At 41.7% G+C, this 24,990-nt stretch overlaps 1 protein-coding gene across 4 annotated transcripts in view; it reads right to left on the reverse strand.

Annotated features, from left to right (window-relative positions):
• Positions 1-6,017: 6,017 nt before the first annotated feature.
• med25 (mediator complex subunit 25) overlaps positions 6,018-24,990 on the reverse strand; it is a 22,216-nt gene continuing 3,243 nt past the window's right edge. The window contains exons 2-20 of one of the 4 annotated variants that reach the window (XM_037978806.1): positions 23,776-23,910; positions 23,647-23,692; positions 23,402-23,526; positions 23,210-23,308; positions 22,792-22,912; positions 22,475-22,631; positions 21,443-21,564; positions 21,223-21,298; positions 20,730-20,989; positions 18,095-18,196; positions 14,785-14,867; positions 14,372-14,429; positions 14,195-14,302; positions 13,455-13,631; positions 9,150-9,263; positions 8,958-9,029; positions 7,292-7,462; positions 7,073-7,196; positions 6,018-6,421 (exon numbers count right to left, since the gene is read on the reverse strand). In XM_037978806.1, the coding sequence (XP_037834734.1) occupies positions 6,318-6,421; positions 7,073-7,196; positions 7,292-7,462; positions 8,958-9,029; positions 9,150-9,263; positions 13,455-13,631; positions 14,195-14,302; positions 14,372-14,429; positions 14,785-14,867; positions 18,095-18,196; positions 20,730-20,989; positions 21,223-21,298; positions 21,443-21,564; positions 22,475-22,631; positions 22,792-22,912; positions 23,210-23,308; positions 23,402-23,526; positions 23,647-23,692; positions 23,776-23,900 (2,244 nt within the window). In that variant the 5' untranslated portion in view covers positions 23,901-23,910 and the 3' untranslated portion in view covers positions 6,018-6,317. The remainder of the gene's footprint in view (positions 6,422-7,072; positions 7,197-7,291; positions 7,463-8,957; positions 9,030-9,149; positions 9,264-13,454; positions 13,632-14,194; positions 14,303-14,371; positions 14,430-14,784; positions 14,868-18,094; positions 18,197-20,729; positions 20,990-21,222; positions 21,299-21,442; positions 21,565-22,474; positions 22,632-22,791; positions 22,913-23,209; positions 23,309-23,401; positions 23,527-23,646; positions 23,693-23,775; positions 23,911-24,990) is intronic. The other 3 variants (XM_017419506.3, XM_017419507.3, XM_037978807.1) reach the window with 3 other exon arrangements.

Below are 24,990 nucleotides of genomic sequence, written 5' to 3' on the forward strand. Positions count from 1 at the left end.
GTCTGCAACACTGGCTGAGTTGGACCTATTTTTGATCTATATAAGGTCAGTTGGCTGTGGCGGCCATCTTGAATTGGACAGGGCGCATGTGCACAAACATAGAAAGGTTATTTTCCTAAAAGTTTCATAAAAATCCATCCACTGGTCCGGGTGATATTTTGCTAACAAACAGGGTTGGTTTTAGTAGCTGATGGTAAAGTTTGAAACAGGATCTGGAGCCATCAGTGAGGGATCACCCTCAGCTACTACCACCACAGCTGTGAGCCATTTTTGTTTTTGGTCATGATGGCCATCTTTGGTGGCCATCTTGAATCAGGCTGCCTGTAAAAGGTAATCAGTTGCAGATGTTGAGTTTCATTACAATCCATTCAGGGATGCGTGAGATATTTTACTAACACAGACAAAAAAAAACATTATCGCTCCTTGCCTTTGTGCGGTAAAAACGGGTTCTTACTCCCCCTCAACTTGTGTCATAGTTGTTGTTGGGTCACATGTAGCTTCACGTCGGTGTGATCTGTGACGGTGTTTACTCCTCGTTATGGGATTATTTGCTGCTTGGCCCGTTCCCATGGCAACGCTCACGTACGCTGCTCAGCCGCACCTGTACGGCGCCGGATCTGCTGCAGATCCCCTCCTGACACGAGCGTGCGATGGTGGAGGTGTGGAGGGGAGGGGGGGTCAGAGGGCAGGGAGTGAAGGGGGTGGGGTCTGCTTGACCTGTCAGTCACCTCAGGGGGGCAGTTACAGGTGATTATTTGGGAGTTGATTAGTGCTGATTGATACTGGGACATCCTCAGCATCACAGTCACGTGATCCCTTCCCCCACACCTCCTCTCTCCCTCTCTCTCTTTCTCTCTCTCTCTCTCTCTCACACACACACACACACACACACACAGCTCTGTCTTGATTTAAACGGGATGAATCAGTGACCCCTCCCCTCCTCCCCTCCCCTCCCCTCCTCCTCCTCACACTGAGTGAGTCTGGATGCAGCAACAGGGTGTCCAACCTGTTTCTCCTCCGCTTTATGCTCAATATGTCCTCCCTGACGTGGACCCCCATCGCCCCCACCACCACTCTGCAGCCTGTCCCCCACCCCCCAGCAGCGAATTTCTGCTCAGAGCTTTTGCATTGCGTCGCTTCTTCCTCTCTTCCTCCTCACCCCTCCCCTCCCTCGCTCTATTAAATTTCCAGTCACACAACAGTGCAGTGGATATCCCTCCCTTTCGCTAACTCTCACACACACTCTCCCCCATCCCTCTCTCTCTCTCTCACACACACACACACCTCAGTGGTGTGTGGAGGTGTTGTCCTCCTCCTGATCGCCTGCTCTTCATATCGACTCTCCTCTCCCCCCTTTTTACTCTGAACCTCTCAATCTATAGCTGCTCTCTTTTCACCACCAGTTGTCTCACCTCCCCTCTTTCTCCTCCCTCCTCGGCTCATTATTTAAAAGATGCCCCCCCCCTCCCCCTCCCTGTTTGTGTCTCTGTACTGCAGCAGGCTGTGTGGTGTGGAGTGTAACCTCCCTCTCCTCCCTCACCGAGGAGTGTGCGCTCCATCAGCAGCTGATTGAGTGGACACCACAGGCCCATAATGAATAAAGATGGGAGCCTCAGTGAGGATTAATGCGCCTCATATGAAGACAAAAAGCAGCGCTTCTAGTTTTTCTGCTTCCTCTTTAAAGGGATAGTCTGGTCATTTTTGAAGCGATGTCAAGTAGTTATCAGTAGTTACCTTATCAGCTGTGACATCAGTCATAGAGGAGTATGGGGGTAAAAAAGGCAGAAGTCTTCATCCAGGCTGCGCTCATGGTTAGCCAAATAAGTGACAGTTTTTTAAACTACTTTTCACGCTAAAAATAACTTTTTCTCGCACCAGTGTGAAAGAACGCTCCATTAGCTAATATTAAACCTCTGCGTTTTTGTATGACACCGTTTGTTTCGTTTGTCTGTTTTCTCAACTAAAAATGTCTGTGTTTCTACACTATATATGCTCAGTAGAGACGGGTGGATCAGCAGTTTCAAGGTGTACTAATGTTAAAAAAAATCAGCGTCAAAACTACTAAATATTTCTGTCACACCATTCCTACTGTGCAATGCTTTAAAATGAGATAACAGAAAGGGCACTTTTTGTTTTTAATTTCCTTTCTTTGTGACCCAACCATCATTCAGTTGTTTGGAAGCGGAGGAGAAATTCTCCTTACTTCTCAAAGCAACACAGTTTTGAAACAAACACTGATCACGTCAGAAAAGAGCAGACTATCTTAAAGACCGAGGCACTGCAGAGAGAGGTGGTTCCCCTGGGGCCCTGGAACCAGCAGTTGCTGCACCTCTGCCGTTGCCCTGAAATGGCGTGCGGGGAGGAAGTGGAGCAGATTCGCCAGAGGTGCTGAGAACAGGCCTCCTGCCTTTCTCACCCCCCTCCCACCCCCGTCTCCCCCCTTCGCCACACGCTGTTTCCAGACTGAACTCCTCACAGCCTCAGAGGCCCTAACGAAGCCCTGATCCGTATCTGATGTTGAAACAGCACGCCACCGGCTGCACAGACCAAACTGAACATTCAGGCTGTCATGACGAGCACATGAGGACCAAACACTCCGGAGCCTTTTGCTTCTGATTTTATTCATCCGTCTGTTCATCTTCTTCTGCTGCTTTTCTGTCGATGGGATGCAGACATCAGTCTCCAGCTTCTCCTGGGGGTCCCAAAAGGTTCCCAGGCCAAAAGAGAGCATAATATCCCTCCTGAGAGATCTGGGTCTGCCTGGGAATCTCCTTTCTGATCCACCTCAGCAGGTGAGGGTTGGAATAAAGACAGACCAGGAAACTGAGACTTTTGCCTTTTTTTTACTGCACATACAACTCAGATCCCTTAATCCCCTTTTTGCTCCATCCTGCCATCACTCCTGAACATTAAAGGCTCGACGCCATTCATGCAAGTGTTTTAGACTAAGATCTTACTGTATGATGAGAAATTACAGAGTTGTAGACATTTTGGTCAAACCTTAAAAAAATAAAAGTATCCCATGTGATTCTTCAATATCTTGTGATCTGTTAGCGCTCAGAGTAAATGTTGGAAAAGACTCACAGCTACGACCACACCATATTTTAGCTCAATATCTGTAAACTTCATGAAGTTATAGTGATTTTTGTCTAGGCTAAGGTGGATGATTTGTGGCTGGCATCTTGAATCAGGTTGACTCCTAAAGCTGATCAGTTGTAGGCGTGCACACAATGATTAAGTTCGCTTAAATTCATTCAGGTGTTTATGAGATATTTTATTAACAAGCAAAAATCTTTGTTGGAGGGCGATAAAAGCCGTCTGAAAACAGGCAGATCCACCCACAGTCGGCCTCTGAAGAAATAAAAACAAATCCAATTTTAGGTGTTAGCCACTCCTCTGACCCGCCTTCTGCCTTTTGTCATCCCTGCATGTGCGGCCTGGACCACAAACATCCCGTCCAGCCTGCGTGTGGCGAGGCTAATAATAAGACCGTCCGTCCTGCTGTCCCATCGCTCGCTCCTGTCAACGCCTCCTCCGGCAGGACATAAACCAAACTCTGGCCCCGGGCCGATCCACCCCCATTATGCTGAGCAGCACTTATGCCACTGGGCTGGATAATCTTCATCTCCGGCCCTTCGCCTCCGTCCATTGACCCTTAAACCAGTTCGCTGCTTTCCTCGCGGCAGCAAACGAGACAGACAATCAGAAAAATGCCACACGGTCATTAGCATTTTAATTTCAGGCCACTGTTAGTCTGACCCGAAGCACTTTACAGTAAAAAGCTGTCAGATGAGACACAGCTTAGTTGTGTTATTTTTTAAATCAGATGTTAAACGCAAATGTCTTCGATATATATGAGGCATGTAACAGAAATATTTAAGAGCTTTATGTGAGGTGATTAAAGACTTGAGATAAATACATACAAGGTACCTTTAGAGATGATTCCTGTAGTTCTCTGATTTATCTAACAAAAGTTTTATAATTTTGGGGGCATTTTGTTACAGACCTGCACACAAGCATCTGTTGAAAATGACAATTTTTTCAGTAATTTTCCTCTGCTTTGCTTTTTGAAAACTACCAGAGGAGTTTACCTGCCTGAAAACGAAACCCCAGTTCCTGAAACGTTGGGATGTTGTGCAAAATGTAAATAAAACGGGATGCAATGATTTGCAAACTCCATAATTCCATATTTTGTTCACAATGGAATGTTGTAAGCAGAAAAATGATAAGGTAATGTTTGAATTTTATGGCAGCAACACATCTAAATAAGTTGTTCCAGAAGCAACAAAAGGCTGTAAAAGAATGCAGAACGAATAAAAAACTGCTGTAGGAAGATTTTGCAACAGGTCAGTAAGAGGAGTGGATATAAAAATAATATTTTAGAGGCTGAATCTGTCAGAAGTAAAGATGGGCAGAGGTTCAGCAGGCTGAGGAACAGTTTCAGAATAATAACTGTTAATGGAAAACTGGGAAGACTTTGAATATCTCATCATCTACAGTTCAAAATATGAAAGGATTTTAAGAATCTGGAGTAATCTTGGAGGTCAAAGGTCAAGGCTGGATGTTGGTGATCAGGTTCTGGTTCTGTTCTGCTCAGGAACACTGTCTGTAAACACAGTTCACCGTGCCGTCCACAAACGCTGCTTAAAGCTCTATCAGGCAAAGAAGAAGCCAGATGTGAACAGATGTGTCTCCTCTGGACCAAAGAGGAGAACTGTTCTGAGGTCAGCCTGCCTCTCTGATGGTATGGGGGTGCATTAGTCCAGGTTTTAGAGCAACATCTGCTCCCATCCAGGACTGTTGAACAGACAGAATGGGACAACCTCAGGTCCAGATGTTTACAGACTGATGGGAGAAGAGGAGATGCTGCACAGAGGGAAACATCTACAAAAACTTTAAAAAGATGTGTTGCTGCCATTAAATTTAACATTACTGTTTGTTTTTTTTTTAAAAAAAGGTGGTCAAGGGCAAATAATTGAAATATTTAAATTTTACACAATGTCTCAAGTTTTTCAGAATTGGGGATGTACCATTATGATTCATGAGTTGAACATTTTTAACAGAGAAAAAAAAACTTATGTCAGATGGCTCATAACTCATACAGGATCTGACAGATGAAGATGGGTGAGAAAGAGACAGGAAAAGGCGAGACTAAAGTGTGGCTCTGAGGGGATGGGAGGGATGAGCCCCGGCCTCTGAGGGACTACTGTCTGTCTGTGTGAGTCCTTGTGAAGAAAAAAAAAAAAAAGCGGGGCTGAGGAAAGAAGTCAAAAAAAAAAAGAAAAAGCTCAGAAACAAGAACCCACTGTCACAGTCTCTTAGCAACCGTCTCTGTCTCCCAGGTGACAGGGTCTGACATCACTTCCTGTTGCATGTGTACACACAAGTAACGGCACAAACTGATGTGTGTCGTTCCTGTGAGGTTCAGCAAAGTTCATCTGGCATTTGGCTTCTCTTGTTCTGCAGCTTCAGCAGCTCTGTAACATTCAGGCAGTGTTACTGTGCAGGATTCAAATCAAATCAAACGCATTACGAGGCCGTGGTATAAAAGCAGACTGTGAGCATCTATATGAAGTCTGCAGCGTGTGCGCATGCGGCCAGCCTGATTGTACATTATGCCAATGGAAACACAGCCAACTGAAGCCATCTGGTAGAACTACTTGGCACAGAAAGGCTCTCTATGGTTCCTCGACATATTGGAGTAGTTAAAATTAACACTGTGACACTATTTGGCAGAAAAAAAGACACTGAACTATCTGTTACTGTGTCTATTTCAGTATCTCTGCCTCACCTTTAGAGTCCGAGCTGCAGAAACGGAGAGTTTCAGCTGAGCACACAAACACTGTTCATGCATCAACTACAAAACCTCTCTGCACTCATTAACTTTACTTTAGTCCTAGAACCCAGCTTGATGAATAATTTAATAAAGAAAATATGAAAAAAGAAGAAATCTTAAATAAAAAGGAAAAAAATATAACACTATTTGAGATTTCAATTATAAAAAACTTGTAGATGAGTTCAGTTTAAAGAGATTTAATTGACTGTTTCCAACAGCTCAGTCCAGTAGGAAGCACAAAGAATAAGTGCGCTCACAGTTCATGACTATTTACATAAAAAAATACCCCGAATGCTCGTAACTTTAGTCCATAACTGCTGCTGTTCGGTGCTTTAAAAAATGAAACTACGTAAGATTTGTCTTCTGAAAACACCGAATATTTGTAGCAAAGGAAGGAACAGCAGACACGTGAGTCCAAACTGGGAAAAGGCTGCTGAATTTTAACTAAAAGTCAAGTTCCAGAGTCCTCAATCCTCCTCGATCACATGAGATCCAAGAGCATTTCATCATCCATGACGCCGGAGACCTGGGGCATCCCGGGCTGGGGGACGGGGCCCCTCTGACCTCCAGACATCAGCATCTGACCTGCCAACCGAGAGGAGGAAGGACGCTTTGAAAACCTTTTCAAAATCAAACGTTAAGACAGAATGAGAGCTACTTCAGAGTTCATTAGTAGCAAGTAAACATGCAGGTACCGAACACTCAGATAAAAATAACTTTTAATAACCTCAGGAATTACGACTTAACTGAAGAAGCTAAAGAAGCTGAACGTTATTCAAGCTAAAAGCAGCAAAAGGCTAGCTAGAAGTGGAGAAAGTTTTTGGTGGAACTTTAAATCAATTTAAAATGAAAAAAATTTTATAGTCATTGGAAGCAATAAAAAGTACATTTTCATACTTTAATTTACCTGCAGCAGATTTCTGCAAATGGCAGGTCGACTGATTGGTTGACCAATTAATTAGCTCGATCATCCTTAAATAAGGCCTGAGCGTACTCTACAGACCAGCAGGAAGGAACATCAGAGCTGTTACACAATAACACACCCGCATTACTTTATTATTATTTTCTAAATCCGGTAGACTGCAACGTGTTTGAATAATAATCTGTTACGGTTACGAGTCAAAATATAATTCATAAAGAAAGAAAATGATCTGTTTCATGTCTCATTTTTGGAAACCTGATGTCTTGCTGTGTGAAATATTTGCCTCCTCCACAAACAGTGGGGCGTTTGCTGACCTGTCATTGGCTGCCTCCACTGGCCCTGCATTTGAGGCCCCCCTCCTGGCGCCGAGTGGACCAACTGCTGTCCTAAACCTTGGTGGGACATCATGTTTGGCATGTGAGACACCGCGCTCTGCTGCTGAGACACAACGGAGCGTTAACCTCTGCCAAGGCTTCAAGGGGTTTTTAACCTGACAAACAATTATTCCAAGAAGGAGAATTCAAAGAGTTCACCGGCTGCTGTTGGCTGAGCAGGAGGCTGCGCAGCTGCGGATTGGCTCCCGGGTTCGGGAGGCGAAGGATGGAGCCCTGGGGCTGGGCCTGTCCGCTCTGTGCGACCTGGTTGGGCGGTGCTCCGCTGACCGCCGGCTGCTGATTGGTCGGTCCGGCTGCTCTCATCGTCATCTGAAAACAGGGCGAGCAGTTTAGGAGATTTAAGAGCACATTTCGTTAAACAAGATGACCCTGATGGAGTTCACAGCAACACGTTCTGCGTTCTCCAACAAAGCAAAGCAGCGTTTCGTCAAGCTTTGAAATAAACAGGAGCAGAAATGAGCAGTTTTCAGACTCACCTTGCACCTGTTTTACATTTGAAAAGAAAAGAAATATACTGATTTGGGTGATAGATATTGTCAGCACAAATTACACGCATAGTTTAGCTGCAACACATCTATGGAAGAAACTACGAACAGGCAACAATCGTGTAAATGCTGACTCAGCAATAAGTGTTTAGTTTTCTGACGTGGTGGATTGTAACGTGAAAGCAGTTTTTACTGAAAAAAACAAGCTCCAACATGCAGCTTATCAATAAATGATGTTTTGTGTTAACAGCAGGCTGCAGAGGACACATTTAACAGGAAGTGATGCAGTCCCCCGTTCAGCCATGTTGGAGATGCTGCTTTTATTAAAGTCTGTTTCCAAGCAGCCAGACCTTCTTGGAATCTCATTAAAAGAGGTCTTCACTAGTTCTTCTTTGGACTTTGGATGCTTTTTCACTCATTGTTGTTTGTTAGGCCACTAAATTGTGACAAACTTGGATGAACCAGGATTGTGTCGACAAAGAGCTAAATTTGATTTGATATCTTAGTTACCAGCAGCCTGTCACAGAGACATGATTTGTTCCCATATCTTTACTAGAATATATACAAAATACTATCTATAACAGTTTGACAAACAGGATTTTAGCAGAAAACTTGATGATTTCTCAGCTTGACTTGTCCTCAGGATGGTCAGGCATGAGGACTGGACAGAAAATGAGTGAAAAAACACTTAAAGTTCAAATAATCCTCAGAAATCCTAAAGATTTATTGATCAAGACCACTTTAAATGATTTACTGGAAATAAAAACAGTAAATAACCAGAATATAAAGAAATGATTGACTGTTTGAGACTTCATCACATGACAAAGAGCTTTCTGTTCACTGTGCAAAACTTCATGAAGGCTGAAAACAAGTTTAACATCATTGGCTATAATAATAATAATAATAATAATAATAATAATAATAATAATAATAATAATAATTAGAGATAATATGCATTTTCAGCACAAAGCAAAACATGCGTAAAAGTAGCATAAAAAGATAAAAAATAGAAAAATTATACCGTGTTATTAAAGGAATTGAAGAGATCTCAATGTATTTCTACTGGGAAATCTTTGTAAATAAAGTTAAATATTTTTAAAACAGTATAAAACTTAGAAAACAAAAAGAGAAGCCACAGCAGCCGTCTCCTGAATGAGCTGAACGTTTTGATGTATGAACGGTTAAAATGGCTCCAAGTCTGCAGAAGCAGTTAGATGACAGAAAACGTGCAGAAAAATTAAAATAAACCAAGCAGGAAAAGAACGCTGGATCAACATTCACACAACAACAAAGAGTGAGTAAAACCTTCTTGTTCTCACCAAGTTGTTCTGCCTCTGCTGCTCCTCCATGATGGAGACCTGACTAACGGGGGGCATGCCCACCACCACAGACTGGATGCAGGACAGATCAGAGAGCAGGAATCAGTACGGCATGCAGTCCAGCAGTCAAGGAAGAAGAAAAGTGACGTGGAGGACGAGGCAGGCGTGCACGCCCCGAGTGGCGTTACTTACCTGCTGCTGGACGTTACCGTGGGAAACGGGGATGGGACCGGGGGCCCGGTTCAGAAAATTCTGGTTGGGGGGAACTTGACTGGGCTGCATCGGCCCCCCTGCTCCACCCATTTGCTGCACCAACACAACAACAACAAAACAAAGCCCTCAGATTGTAAATACATATATACATATCGCCCGCCGCTAACAGTCAAACTGAGATCTTCTTATTACCAGAAAAGACAGAACTAAAGTCATTTTGTTCAAACCTCCAAAATAAAGTTATGACATCATCTCGTGACATCACAAGATGTCCCCCTCAGCTAAGAATATGATGATATTATAGCTAAATGTCTCTAAAATGGACTGAGTTAGACCGTATTTTCTGCACCATAGGGTGCACTGGATTATAATACGCCCTGTCAAGGAATGGTCCAATACTGCGTATAAACGCCTCCACCGCCGTGGGCGGAGCCCTGTGTGACGATAACTGAGCCTTATCGCTGCGAGCGCTGCAGCTTTGTAGTTTAACCAAAGTCGTACTAAAACATCACAACTTCTTACATATATAAGGTGCTCCGGATTATAAGGCGCTCTGTCGTTTTTGGAGAAAATTGAAGGCTTTAAATGCGCCTTATAGTCCGGAAAATATTATAGTCATTTTTGTCTTAGCTACTAGCTGTGGCAGCCATCTTGAATCAGGCTGACTCCAGGAGTTAGCAGGTAGTAGACAAACAGCTGAGGGTGATTTCCTGAGAGTTTCATTAAAATCTGTTCCGTGGTTCAGGAGATTTAAAACAAAGATGTGCAATCTGTTTAAACTCGGAAAATGTTGTTTTCTTAATTTGTAGTCAAAGCTAAAAACTGTGTTAGGTTCTGTTACGCACACATTTTCCTGAAAAAGGCATTTTAATCTTTTAACTTCAACCATTTTAAGATGTTTTCACAGCTCATCTAAGGAGCAGAAAATGTTCGTTTTGTCTCATGTAAATGGCAATTCTTGACTGATTCAGCAGCTGCAATTTAACATAAAAACAGTTTCCAAATATTTACAGAGAAATAACTCATGACAAACACACATGAGGGCAAGAAAGTGATATTTTAAGTTGGAAAAGCTTAAAAAAAACATCTATCCGACCCTCTGTAAATCCTAACCATGGGCTATTTTGATACCCTCCTCCTGCATGCATAAAGTATGTTTACACAACACATATTTGCTATATGTAATTGGTGTTTACTGTGCTAACAATGCTGGAAGTGTGATACTGCGTTTTCACCTACTTTGGTCGAGAGCAGATGGAAAGTGAAAACAAACACGGAGGATAATGTAGATTTAACTTTAAGCACCACCTGCTGAGGTGTTTACCATTTCAGATTTCACTGTTTAAAACAAACTGGAGCTCGAGCGTAATCTGGAGAGGGAAACATTACGTACAGTATCTGTTTGCACCTAAACGGAACAGTAACACTTTTGTTGTTTCAGCAGAACGGGGAGCTCTGAACAGAGAAATTCATCCCTTTTGGTCATTTTTCTGCTTTGTTTCCTCACAACCTGGGATCTGAATGGATTCATCAAAGAGTGGCCAGGAAAGAAAATTAAAAGAAAAGTCTAAAACCCCAATTCCAGCAAAGTTGTGATGCTGTCGATATGTTTCCTATGTTCCACTGCAATTAAAATCAGGATTATGAGATTTGCAAATTGTTGCATTCTGTTTTTATTTATAATGTTTCCTTGTTTAACTTCATTAATGTGGAGTTGTAAGGCAACAGAACCGAAGCGGAATGTTACTGTGACACTGCGTTCGGACTCATTTCTGTAGTTTTAAAGGAGTCCGGGAACAGAAACTGGGGAGAAACGAAGGGCGAGCAGAAATGATTAACTTCAGGCTCAGGATTGTGTGATGGAAAAACACCTTCACCCATCCATCTTACTGAACGTGAACAATTCACCGCAGGACTGTGCTAAAACACGACCAAACACACAGCTCTGGCTCTTTTTAGGGAAACCAATAAAACAGCTACGTGTGTTTCCTCTGCTGTCGGTGATTCATTTCCTGCCGTCAGCCCAGGAACCTGTATGATCCCCCATCACGTACACAGACCCCGGGTTTATTTTCAAAACGGCAATTATGGTTCAGCCCAAATCTGTGTGTTTATTGGTCTGCACCCAAACACAAAAATAGACATTACTCTGCCAGTTTTATAAATATTGAGCTAAAATTCAGTGTGGTAGTAGCTGAGAGTCAACCCGAAAACCAACTGAAGATCTGCTTTTAAAACTGTTGGAGTCAGCGCTGTCTGTTTGTTAGCAAAATATCTCATGAACCACAAAACGGATTTTAATGAAACTTTCAGAAAGTAATCACTGGACGTAAATCTACAACCCATTACCATTTGGAGTCAACCAGATTCAAGATGGCCGCCACAGCTAATTAACAAGCCAAGACAAAACTGGCTACAACTCTGTCAAATTTACAGAAAATCCTTAACACATTTTGGGTGGCTGTGGCGGCCATTTTGAATTACTCTGTCACGTGGGAGGTGGGCGACAAGCATTCCTACCAGGACGGGCGTTTAATTCATTCTGACTGGCTGTGAAAGGAACAAACTGAAAGTCTTGCTCTTTGAGAATGCCACTCCGGGGCTTCGCATACACAAACCCTAACTACTGGTCCAAATTGAAATTTTAATTACGTTAAGATTGCTGTAGCACTTCCTTATTAGCAATGCAGCTCTGAATATGTGATGATACACAAGAGGCAGGGGGAAAAAAAAGTCTTCATTAAAATTTCATGTCTTCTGCCTTCTCTAAATGCCCCGATGCTCACACGACTTACGAGCCACATATTGGGGCTCCGCCGTGCGGTCTCTCTCTCACTCGCAGAGACGTAAAATTAGCAGGGTGAGTAGACAAGCGCTATCAACACTGATGAGAGCGGAGCACAAGGAGAAATGTAATCTGACTCATGTAAAGTCGACATGAAGCTTTATTTTTAAAGAGTAACATGCTGCTCGTCTGGCAGGTTGTTGCATTGTTTAACAGCCGTGCAGCACCTCTCCCGGAGCCGCGTTTTAAATCAGCCCGTCTGGAGGGGAGGGAGATGAGCAGAGGGAGAATGTGAAATTTTTATGGCATACGGACAAGGAGGGAGCGTTTTCAGCCTGTGATGAACTTGGTGGCAGGAAGAGGTCTACCTGAACTACTGAGCCGAGTCATCAGGTTTCCTTACCGCGTCCTGAAGATCGTTCCTGCAAACATCCAAACAGCCTAAAAAATTTATACGTTTCCAGCTGAATCTCACAAAGAAGCTCCTTTTATTGCCCGCTGCCTCGAAAGGCAGGTAATCATATAGTTGCATAATCTGTTAGCAAATTTATTTTGTGAAGCAGAGGATGGGTTTCTACAACAGATGAACCTTTGGATTCAGTCCAGTTCAAGATGGCTGCCACAGCTAGGTGACCTTAACAAACCCAAAAAGATCTATTGAGCTAAAATTTGGTGTGGAAGTATCTGAAAGTCATCCCAAACACATAAAATCTGTCTGTTGAAACTTTGGCTTGTAAAGCAGGCAGAGAAAAAAAAAGGTTTTAATTGGTTTTATGTAAGACTAATTTTCTGAGAAATTGATTTTGGGGTTTTCATTAGCTGTAAGCCACAATCATTAAAACTTACAGAAAGAAACATCTAAGATATATCACTGTAAGTGTAAATAATCTATATGTGAGTTTTGACTTGAATTACTGAAATAAATTTAATTCCCCTCAGTGATATTCAGTTCCTGAGACGTACAGGTATTCAGATGAACCACGCTGAGATTTTAGCAGCTTTGTTGGGGCCAAAATGTTTCAACCAGGGCTGTATCTGCCCCAGGGGCTGCTTGATGAGGCCTGGTATAAAAGTCTGCGTGAACCGACTGGGGTTGTGTTAAAACGGCAGTAATCCACTTTGGTCTTGGCCACGCACTCCCAGCCGTTAGCTCGTTAATTCAGTCAAAGTTAAACTCTTTTTCTCCAGACGGAGCAATCTATAACAGGTAAGATGTTATTAGTTCATAAGTTTTCCACAGAACCCCACTTCAAAAACTCCGAACTACTGCTTTAAGTAGATCAGGAATAAAGAGGCTCATCACTATTAGTCTTCACTAAAGCAGCTGCTGCATAGACGACGGGCTTGAAACTAAAAATTCTGTAACTATTTAATTTAATGCCTGAAACAAAGTACCTCAATTCTCCAGCGCACCTCTATAATTCCTCCTCATTATCTCACGCTTTGCATCTCTTCCCTCACAGATTAAAGCGACCTTCCTTCCCACCGGCCCCACTCACCGCACGGTGCTGCTGGACCTGCTTGTGGTTGGTGATCACTTGCCGGATGCCGTTGACGAAGCCGCTCTGGTCGTTGGGGATGAGGCCCATGAATATTTTCTTCTTGGAGGAGTACAGCAGCATCAGCACCCGCACTTCGCAGGGTGAAGTGGTGTGGGGGAAGTGGACGCAGCCCGCCTGCAGAGGGGGGAGGGGGGTGGGGGGTGTCACAGGGCAGATTAAGACCTCAACATGGGACCTGGATGTAATAATGTGATGGCCTCACACTCAGGGACATAACCTACTTCTGAGCTCTTCTGCCCAATCAAACATGTCGGCTTTATAAATTGAATGCAAATATTATTAACTTAATTCATACTGTGCCTTCACTGGGCCATAAATCGAACTCAGCACAGAGGCAGAGCTCCGCTGGACTAAAATCTATTAATGTCTTTCTTTTTTCTAACTGGTATTTTCTGATTAACGTTGCATCGCACTGAAGAAGCTTATATAACCCTTCTGAGAGAGAACAGTTTTTATATTATAACTCAAATTATATTTTAAATAAAACACGGCTTTATAGGAACAAAATCAGCAGCCAAGAACCCCCTCCATAGTCTCCATATGACACTACAGGGAGGGTTCATGTTCAGGCCCCCTAGTGGACAGAGGTTGGACCTGCACTCAGTTTCCACGATACAAAACGGCAGACAAGGTGAGAGAAACAAAAGGAACAGAGCAGAGCGTGTGGAAAAACTCACAAAACCATTGGCCATGATGCGGTAAAGACCTCTGAGCGAATCCAGGTCTTTGTTGGTGAAGAGAAACTGAACCATTCGGGAGTTTCTGAAGAGGTGCCCTAAAGTCGTCTAAATAAAGAAATAAATTTAATGAAGCACCGTTCAAAGAGAAGTCGCTGCTGCAAACGATGGTCTCACCAGTAACTGCTGTGGAATCAGCTGCATGATGAGCTTCTGAGGCCACTGCTCTGTGTTTCTGAGGAGAGATAAAACCAACACGTCAGGATGTGTGGAACAAAGCAGCGCACAAAAACCGCTCAGACTGACGAGTTGATCGTTTCAGTCAGAAATACCAGGAAAAACTCAAAAACAGTCAAATCTATACTACTTTTATCACACTGTAATGTTTTGACACGACAGAAAAGGAGTTTCTACATGACAGCTCTGTGAGACTAATAAAAAAATCTGAGTCGGGGTTTAAATCTGGTCGTTTGTGACTCCTGCAGCTTCTAACGAGCTACAAAGAGCCTTCAATTACAAGCTGAGAATCAGTGATGCAGTCAAAACAACAATTTGAAGGAAAACACTCGTCTGAACTTGGCTTTACTCACAGATTCTCCCCTTGGTTGACGTGCACCTGACACGGCAGAGAACGCGTCAGCTTGGTTGAATCCATGGAAGAAGCTTTAGGTTTCTGCAGACAGACAGACAGACAGATCGACTGAGGAACACCAGGAGGAAGACGAGCAGACGGGGATATTAGAAGCAAGCTCAGGAAAGCGGGACTTTCAAAAATACACCGATCCAACAAACATTAATAACCAGCAGCAGGTCGTAGCCTATTACTGGGAGGAGAAGAACCTCTGCTACAGTTAGAAAAGAAGAATATTCTTTAGATGTTTCAGAAACCGATTAATTAATATGATAATTATTATTTATTGATTGTTTTAAATCAGAATAAGATACCTGCTGCTGTTTAACTGTGGGGCAGAAAGATCTGAATCCATTTTTTACCTCTGACACTCCTTCATGACGTGCAAATCACTACACTGATCAAATTAAACCGCATTTATTAATGAAATGAATCTAATATTATCTGTTTAATAGACATGTCAGAAAATCCAGACAAACCTAAAAATAAACAAACAACCTTCTGGACATGATGATGGTGTCGTGTTGCACAATCCATGTTTTTAAAGCTTATTACGGTCTAAATGCAACTGGATCGAGTCAAACTGCAGGGAACGTGGCTTACGAGTGTATTTATCTTGTGCTAACAGTCATGTGAGATCATTTTTAAAAACCTAGAATCCTTGGTCTATAGATATATTTAACCGGATGAATAAATGAAAATATATTTTTGAGTAAACATTGTTTGTGATTAAATTTGACAATAAAATGCCAACATTCTGACTGACAGAATTTTAAATTTCATGTTATCTGACATTTGTTTTAAATCTTGTAACAGAGCAGAGCTACCAACTTAATGAAGTATTACAAAAAAAAGGGAAAATTTGAAACAAATGGTTAAAAACTTGTTGACAGGGTTATGAGTTTGTGTTTGACATCATTAAGGCACAAATTCACACACAAAAAGCAGAAATACAGTGAATTCTTTAAACACAGAACAACAGTTTTCCTTTTATTTGTGGTTAAAATGAAAACCAGGGGGAAACTTGCAGCCTTAAGAGTGAAGAAGGTCGAGGTTCTGAGCTCTCAAATTGATAAAACCTCAGGAGGACTCAGTTTAAGCCTCACAGATATTCAGAATTGATTCAATTTGCCTATTTTTATTATCTCTGATGTTATATCCCCCCTCCCCAGAGGGCCGACAGCGGGCCCCCCGCAGGCCTGATTCGGCCCACGGGCTGCTGTTTGATAAGAGATCCTCCTCTATGACTGAAAACTGACTTCCAGCTGAACGCTTCGGTCACAGAAACACTAATCTTTGGTCCAGAAACAGACCTGGGCGTTTGAGCGGCTCGTTCCGCAGAGGATTTAAGACTTCAAGTAACGCCTCAGTACAAATGAAGAACATGGCTGAAGGAAGCGGCACGTGACCCGGCCCGCTCGATCTTTTGTCAGTGACCCCAATCAGGACAAGCAATTACCAAAAGTCCCATCAGGGAAACTGCCAGCACTCATCTTCAGAGGATCAATACTGGATAAATGAATAATCAATCACACATTAGTCAGGTCTACTGTACTCAATTACAGATTTATTGGGCTGAAGACAGATGGGTAATTTATTTTAAGTGCTTGCTGAAGCAGAAAGGACACTGGGCAGAGATGTAGAGAGTAACAAAACAATCCTCTCTGCAGATTTAAAAGCATGTTAGTAAATTGTACCAAGAGGTTACCCCACATTTTAGACAGATGAAGCTTTCACCGATCATACCATATCGATAACTCTGTATTCTGTCCCAAACTCCAGCCACAAGCGCTGGCTTTCCTCATCTAACAAACTGTTTTCTCCAAACGAGTTTTAGTTTCTGCCGTGTTATCCTTCACGACGACACAAAATCCTCCAGCGCACAATCAATTCCTGAACAAAAAGCCTGACGAGTTAACCGGAGGAGGAACTCGCAGATAAAGACCAATGTTTCATGCTCCTAATTTGAGCCGCGACATTGTTTATGACTACATTTCTTTATCTTTAATAGATTTAGATTTCCGTAGCTTCTCATTCGTATTCCTATCCATTAAACAGACTTGAATAATTCAGACAAAACAGATGAGGGAGGACGAGACAAGAGTCGATCGGGCCGATTGATCCGGGCCCCGGCCACACAAACACAAACACATGAAGTCCTCATGAGTTTCACATAAAAGCTGTCAACGTTAAATTTTCTGGTTCAGCAGTTCGATCTGAGCTGGTGCTAAACCAATGAAAGTAGGACAGTAAAGGATGTGCCATTAATCTTACTGTAAAGGAATCAATAACAGGTGGTTATTGAGACTAATCATATGATGGATCCAGCACAAGGTTGATGATCAAATTATATTTTCATCAACTGCAGCTCTTTTATTTTTATCTAACCAAACCTGATGAGAAGCTGAGACAACAGGTCAGTTCATAGAAACATCTGGGGAAATACGCCGAGTCAGCATTCACACTATTGTTTACCAGCTTTTGATTTTTTAATCTTTTTTTTTTGTGACCTTACTACTTCTGGACACTTTCTGCCATTTCAGCCATTCAGGAGACGGGTGCTGTGATTTCCCAAAACATTAAACTTTATTTACTATTTTTTTTCCCTATAGAAATACACTGAAATGTCTTCAAAACTGGCTCCATTTTTAAACTACTTTTAGTTTCTGGCTATCATTCTGCTACTTTTAACTTTCAGCGAGCCTTTAGCTACTTTTAGGTGTTATGTAGCCTTTAGCTACTTTTAGCTCCTAGCCAACCCTCTTGGTAATTTTGGCTTCTAGCTAACCTTATGTTCTTTTTATATTTTAGTTATCTTTTTGCTACTCACATCTAACCTTTTGCTACTTTTAACTTTTAAATAGCTGTTTGCTACATTTACCTTTCAGCTTGTCTTTGCTACTTTGAGTTAGCATTTTTGTTCATTTTAGTTTTTAAGCAAGCGTTTTGCTCCTTTTAGCTTATGTTCTGTTTCTTTTAGCTGTAACAACTCAGTTTCAGCTTCTTCAGCAAACATTCAGCAGTCATTCAGCTCTCAGCGTTCATGCTGGATTTTCATAACAAAAAAAAAAGAAGCTGTTTCTCTAGATTTTTAGCTGGTAAAATAAAAACCCAATAGTCACGTCTAAATTATAAAGCTGAATCCAAACAAAAAGGCATTAATACGTATTTCCCAGCATATTGGCAAACCTTCCTGCTCGGTGTGGAGGACCTAAATCAGTTGTTTCCTTTGGACCAAATGTCAGAGAATTCAGCTTTTTTTGTTTTACCTCCTGCCACTCCAAGACGCCGGTCCATGCCACGACCTTGTTTGCAACACCTTGAGGTTGTACGATCGAATTGGCGTTGCCTGGAGCTCCGGGGACCCCAACCTGTAAGCAGAAATACGGAGGTTACATGCACTGTAAACTGTATGTATTGTTTGCAACCAAACCAGCTGAAATATGCACTTTTCTGGTCAAAAGAAAACCAAATAATAAAACAGTAATAAAAGCTACAGCTCTGCAGAGAGGAATAAAGCATTGTCAAATATTTCTTCCTTGATTTATTTAAAATCAGAGGGAAAAATAACTCTGTGTCTTCATGATCTTCTGGAGAAAAAGCAACATTGTCTGGTTTTGATGAGACAGCAGAGCTCACATTTAAAATTCGTTCTGATATTAGACTTCAGACAGCGTGGTAGTTTGCAAACACAGCTTAAGGCTACTGCAACGTCGCAAATTAAAGTCCTGTTTCCTTTTTTCCCCCCTAACGTTTGGAAATAATAAGAAAAAAATGATTCTGTTTTATTTTCCGTTTGTCTTTTATTTAAACGGGGAAGTTATACTTAGAAGCAAATTATCTTCGCTCCTGGGAGACCTGCTGAGACAACAGGTAAACATAAAAAGGGGTTTTGTTCGGGGGAGAGGAAAAAAAGCAGCTGCAACAAATTGTCGAAAGGAAATGTCCTCGTTAACTTGCTGTTGTTCCAGTTTAGTAATTAATACAAACCAAAGAGCGTTGTTTCAGTTCTGCTTCTCTATGTGTTTAAAAATAAGCCTGAATGACAAAAAACAGCCGATTTAGAACAGTTTTTCTCTCAGGAGATCAGAGTTCTGTCCCTGAACAAATCAGTTCAGATTAAAGGAGCATCAGCTTCACCTCAGTTCTTACAAACAGGATGTTTATGAGTGACATCATCACTCTTCTTCTTCTTCTATGAGGAAAACGCAACGTTTGCTACAGCCTGATTGAGTGTGAAATATTGTTTATTATCCTGGTTTTAAGGCAGCTGGGAAGACATCCCAAATACATTTCTCTGAGTTAACATTAAAGGTACTCACTGCAAAGTCATGAAGACTGGACAAAAAAATAAATCATGAAGTAAGAAACAAAATTTGCACAATATTTTTGTCACACTGATTGCTAATCTGCCCTTACACTAAAAATTTGTGATTGGATGCCAACTACCACGTGCATTTGTTTACATATTTGTTTACCTGAGAAAACTGCGACCAGCCTTATTGAGGTCAATCATGTGACTCAAGCTTCCACATGCTTTGTTTACATTGAGTGTGGACCCACATTTCAGATTTACTTTTCAACAACAACAACATTTTTTTATGTTTGATTATATAATTTGATGACTGCCTTTATTATATATCATACATAGTGGGTTGCAAAAGTATTCACCCCTTTTGATAATCTTTTTTTTTGTTGTTGTTGATTTCCAACCTGGAGTTTTAAATCAATTCATGGACAAGTGGCCAAGAAAAAAACATTACTTTTAAAAACTAAGGCAGATTGGAATTTTTGAACTAAAACTGAACTGTTGGCCATCTTTGGTGGTGGGGTGGGGTTAGAGCATAGCTGCAGGGGCGAGATGAGGTACAGCGCCAGGTGGGACTGATCGTTCTATTTGCAGAAGTGCGCTGAGACCCTGGAGGACCTGGGGAGCTCATGGGAAGAGTCTTTTCTCCCAACAACAAAACAGCGTTTGTGAAACAAACGGCTGCTGCTTGTTTGCTTGTGAGACAATCTAATAACTGAATGTTTCATGTCCAACACAAACCTAAAACCTGCATGCTGAGAACACCTTCCCCACAGTGAAGTATGGTGGTGGCAGAATCATGCTGTGGGAGTGGGGATGGATGGAGCAAAATATAGAAAACTGAAGGAAACTTGTTTGAGTCTTTCTGATATCTGAGACCGAGATGGAGGTTCTCCTGCAGGAGAATGACCTCAAACATGCTGCCAAAGCAGTTAAACAACCTGGAATGGCCCAGTTCAGTTATTTACAGCAAAACCACCACAGTGTCTGTCCAGCTGGTTACAAACAGGCAGGAGTGTGGTTGTAGTCATGTGATTGGAGCCTCTTCCAGTTATTACAGGCTGAAAGGAGAGATAAATCTGAAACATCTTTAGCTTTTATTTTCCTTCTAGTTTAAAGAGTCATTCCTTTCACTGATGCCAATGTGCTGCTCAGGATGGGAGACTACAACGAAGTGAGGATTCAGCTCTGTCTGCTGGCTTCCTTAAATAATTTTTACTAATTGGCATGTTATACTGCCAATTATAAAATGCCAATTAGCATTGGCAGTTTAAAATGTCTGAATGTTTTTGTACAGTATCCTGAGATGGGTTTTGTTGTGAATTGGTAATATTTAAAATCAACTATTTAGTACAGCAGCACAACTAAGTGTCTACAGAGGGTTCTGATCTACTAAAACATTAAGAGAAACAAGTTTGTTTTTTAATGTGGCCAAAATCATCTGCAAGCACAACTGTGTCATTAGCCTTTCTGGCTCAGCGTACCCTGCTGACCCAGTAACCTCACTGTAGGAAGCCCCCCGCCCAAACGAGACGCCGTTAAACCATCGCTGCACCACCGCTGCACCACACTGAGGGGATAAGATCAGAACTCACTATGTTCGGCGGTGCTGAAGTTGCTGTGGGCTGATTTGGTGCAGGCTGCGGAGGTTGTGGTTGTGTCGGCTGATTGGACACTGGCTGTCCCGGGGGTGGGACAGGCTGCTGAGGGTTGGGAGGAACTGGCTGTGGCATCATTGGCGGCTGCGTTGCTGTGGTAACCGTTGATATGTTGGGCTGAGTGGGCTTCATCCCAGAGACTGGAGGGATAGTTGGCTGAGTTGAAAATGGAGGACCTTGAGTGACCATTCCTGGGACTGGAGAGAGGCCAACAAACCCAAACAATGCAAGAGGATAAGTTTGACAATTTCAGAAAAGTTAAAAAGTGTTGGGACAAATGTTAATTGTGTCCCTGCAACTTGTTTTTCCAAAAACAGAAAGAATTAATCCAAGAAATACCCACACAGAGTAAACAAACACAGACAAATGCAACAACAAGCTTGGCAAAATCGAGTTGTTCTCAAAAGCCGACAGTCTACTGTTAACGTACAGCGAGTCTTCTGGTTGTTGGCTGCCTCCACAGCCATCTGCGCAGCCACCAGAGCAGCGGATATGGGTGGCGTAGTCTGCCAGGAAGCAGATTAAAAGAAGACAGAGGGGTAAACATTTTACAGAGTAAATGTAAAGACAACTTTCTGAGCCTGAGCCAAAAGCAGACGGCAGGAGTTAACCTCCAGGGAGCCAGACGCTGGTGGCTGCTTGCCCATTACCTGATACGGGTTGGTTGGGTTAATGGGTGGGGTGACCTGCGGAGGTCCAACAGGCTGGCTGCCAGGCAGTGGCTGAGGGGGGAGGACAGGTTTGAGCAGCCCAGGTCCTCCACCTGTGGAAACTAAGACAAGAAGCGGAGAAAGCTTTGTCTTTCTGCAGAATTACGGTCTGTGAAAGCCGATAAAGCTTGTTTATTTCTCGCTCCTAATCACTGAAAATGTAAGAGTAACCTTTAACAACTGCTAATTCTTTAGCTGAAACTGCTCAAACTATCCAAAATAATTAATTTACAGCAGAGCTGTGAAAAATAAATTAAGGTGTGAAAATCAACAACCAGCGCCTCACAAACACATTTTAATAGGAAAGTGTCCAGAATTAAGGTAAAAATAAAGACTTATCTGAGAAATTAGATCCTTAGAAAAAGATAAAACAATAAACCCAGATTTATTCTTGTTACGTGATGTCCTGTGGAATATCCATGTCTATCTGAAGTGGGGCTGCAGAATATTAGAAAAACCTGAGGTGTGCAGTATTATTGTTTAATATTACGATGGCGACATCAGTTTGATAAACTCACATTTTCCTCACTTCTCATTTTGTCTTCTCTTATCCCCTTCATCTAAACCAGGTGTGGGCATCAACGCCAGAGTTGGATTGAACAAATATATTCTTCTTTCTTTAATCTGAATCTGGGTGGGTCATGGGGGGGTCGGCGTTTGCACACCGTGACTGGCATTTTGATGTTATCCACAAAACAACATAATTCAGCAAGCTGCTACAGACAGTATACACAAATACTTTTCTGTCTTCAAATAAATATTCCCCATCTTCAAAAAGAGGAGAATTTATCTAAATGCTTAATTCACAATCCAAAGCAAAATAAGAGATATTAAAAGAACAAGATAAACAAAAGTGCATAAATTCTAAAGAGTTTAAACAACAGTAACTTCAGCGTTAAAGCTCCACATGAACAGAGACGGCAGCCGTTCCCTGTTTGGTCCCATTAAACCGTCTTAAAGGATTTTTCTCACCAGGTAGCGAGATGCCTCTGACCAGCACCATGTGGAACGGATCCTGACTGTAGTCTGGATGTGGTTCAACCGCCCCCACGACCGGAGAGGCCTTTTCAAACAAAGCTCTCAGAGCGGGCAACTTCCGAGGAGCGACCACAGAGAAGTGAATTCCTCTCTACAAAAATATACAAAAAATATATTCAGTTCAAAAATGTATTTCTCTTTCAACTGAAAAATTAAAACAAAAATCACTTTAGTGATAAAAAATGACATGAAATCAAAACAAATGTCAGAAATGCAGGTGTTTAACAATAAGAAAGCAGGTTGTAACTCACATCTCTGATGATTTTGACCAAGCTGTCTGCTGTGCAGCCGGTGTAGTTAACACTCTCCACTGCAGGGAGGAGGTATGGAGGAGAATTACACAGCAGCACACACACCTTGTGTGTTTGACCTCTGCAAACAGATATGAGGAGAGACACTCGTCACTTCAGCTACATTCTGAAGTACAGTTTTACATTAAAATATTGTATAATTTTAAGGAGAAATGTTTTCGAATTTGTAATAATTTCAATTAATCCAAATTGTATTACAGACTTTAAGACTTATCATCTTTTTCTGATGCTTCAGAAATCTTTTAAGGATTGAATCCTTGAAGTCATGCATATCGCCCGCCGTCTTTCATGCCAAAGTTATCAATCTTATACTGTGAAACAATCTGGTTAAAGATAAGAAATAAAAACACTTCCTGACATTTGTTCCCTCATCTTTTTAAAGTCATCAAAGAGCTGCAAGGCCACAGAAAGTCCCTCTGCAATCAGGCTGCAGCTTTCTGCTCCACCTCCCATGAACCTGCCAACAAACAAATGTTAATATAATCAAAAAGAGTTCTTTAAAAATGACAACATTAAACAAAGTGAAAAGCTTTGAGAAAAAAAGAATTACTGGATGCTGTCGATCCACGAAACAAACTCAAAGGCGGAGCTGGTGGGGGCGTGACACTGGACGTATGACTCAGGAGCACAGTCGACTGTGTTGAACACCACGAGGCCGTACTGCGTTCCTCCATACTGGAAAAAACATAAAACACAGAGATGCGTTTTCATTTATAATATTCCTATCTAAAATCTCATCAAAACCCTTGAAATGTCCATTAGAATGTAAAAAAACTGAATTAACAAAACACTCACGTCTCCACCAAAATCTGTCTCTGCTGGGGGCCCTCCGTTGAAGTATCTATGGGAGGTAGAAAACAACAACTCGTAACTAAATGAAAGCAGCAACACATTAACAGCTTATTAATGTCAGGTAATATTTACTCAATAGCTGGAAGTATGTAGTTTTTCCTCAAAGATTCAAAGTACGGCCCGAGGTTTGCGGTCCCTTCGATGACAAACACGACATCAGCCACCTGGCTGGAACCAGGTTTACTGGACGGCTCCATGAGAGCTGACCTGGATACGAAAGAGAGGCAAAGGTTCATTTTTCCTATTCAAGATGTGATGGAAGAATCGTATTTTATACCGAATCACTGAGTAAAACAAATCAGAAACTGTCTGAGAAATGATTTGTACAGTTTTACATGTACAGATTTAAATACACCACTGTGCAAAAGTCTTGAACAATCTCTCATTTTCTTATATTTTGCTTCACATGGACCTTCTTGGACTGAAGCTGCTCTTGCACTAGTTTTCAGTCCAGTTTCTGACCATTTTCAGAGTTTTATTTGTTAGACAGCTTAACTTTGACCAATCAATCATTCAGGCATAAAAAGGCTCATTACGGGATGAACCTGTGTGATGTAGTAGACACAAAAATAATATAAGTCTTTATTTGTCAACACATTTTTAACGGTAAACATTTTCAAAGTGATTTACAGAAAGACAAAGTAGAATTTGACTGCAAAAAACTGCAATCTAACTAAAAGCAACAATAAAAAGATTTGTCTTTAAAAAAACAACATTAACAATAAAACACAATTTTAGCTAAAAGCAACAGTAAAAAGAAAGTTTTCAGGCCGTTTATAAAAAGATTAAAAGAGGCGGAAGCACTCAGGTTTGCTGGGAGAGACATCAAAAGTTTGAAATCATAATAACTAAAAGCACCTCATCCGAGTCTCAGGAATCACTAATCAAAGTCAAAGTCAAAGTCAGCTTTATTGTCATTTCTACAATATATCACAGACATATTGAGAACTGAAATTTCTGTTCTCTCTGGGCTCCCAGGCCACACAAGAAAAAGTGTTTAAGAATTATAGTACAAAAAGAACAAAAGACACAAATGGCAAAAATTGTAACCAGAATGTGAATAACAGTTTGAATAGTGCAAATTAGTAGTAAGTGTATATGTGCAAAATTTGCATGAGGAGAGTAAAATATATATATACAGTTATTAAATATTGTACCGAGAATACTGTTTGAATAAAGTGCAATTCCTTAGCAGCAGCTTAATTACAGAAGTTTGTCTGGGGGGGGGTTATGGAATTGGAGGGGAGGGGGAGGTGAGACAGTTCCAGTCCGTGTTTTATGTGGGAG

Source organism: Kryptolebias marmoratus, linkage group LG12 (assembly GCF_001649575.2).
Source record: "Kryptolebias marmoratus isolate JLee-2015 linkage group LG12, ASM164957v2, whole genome shotgun sequence".
NCBI classification, from domain to species: domain Eukaryota; kingdom Metazoa; phylum Chordata; class Actinopteri; order Cyprinodontiformes; family Rivulidae; genus Kryptolebias; species Kryptolebias marmoratus.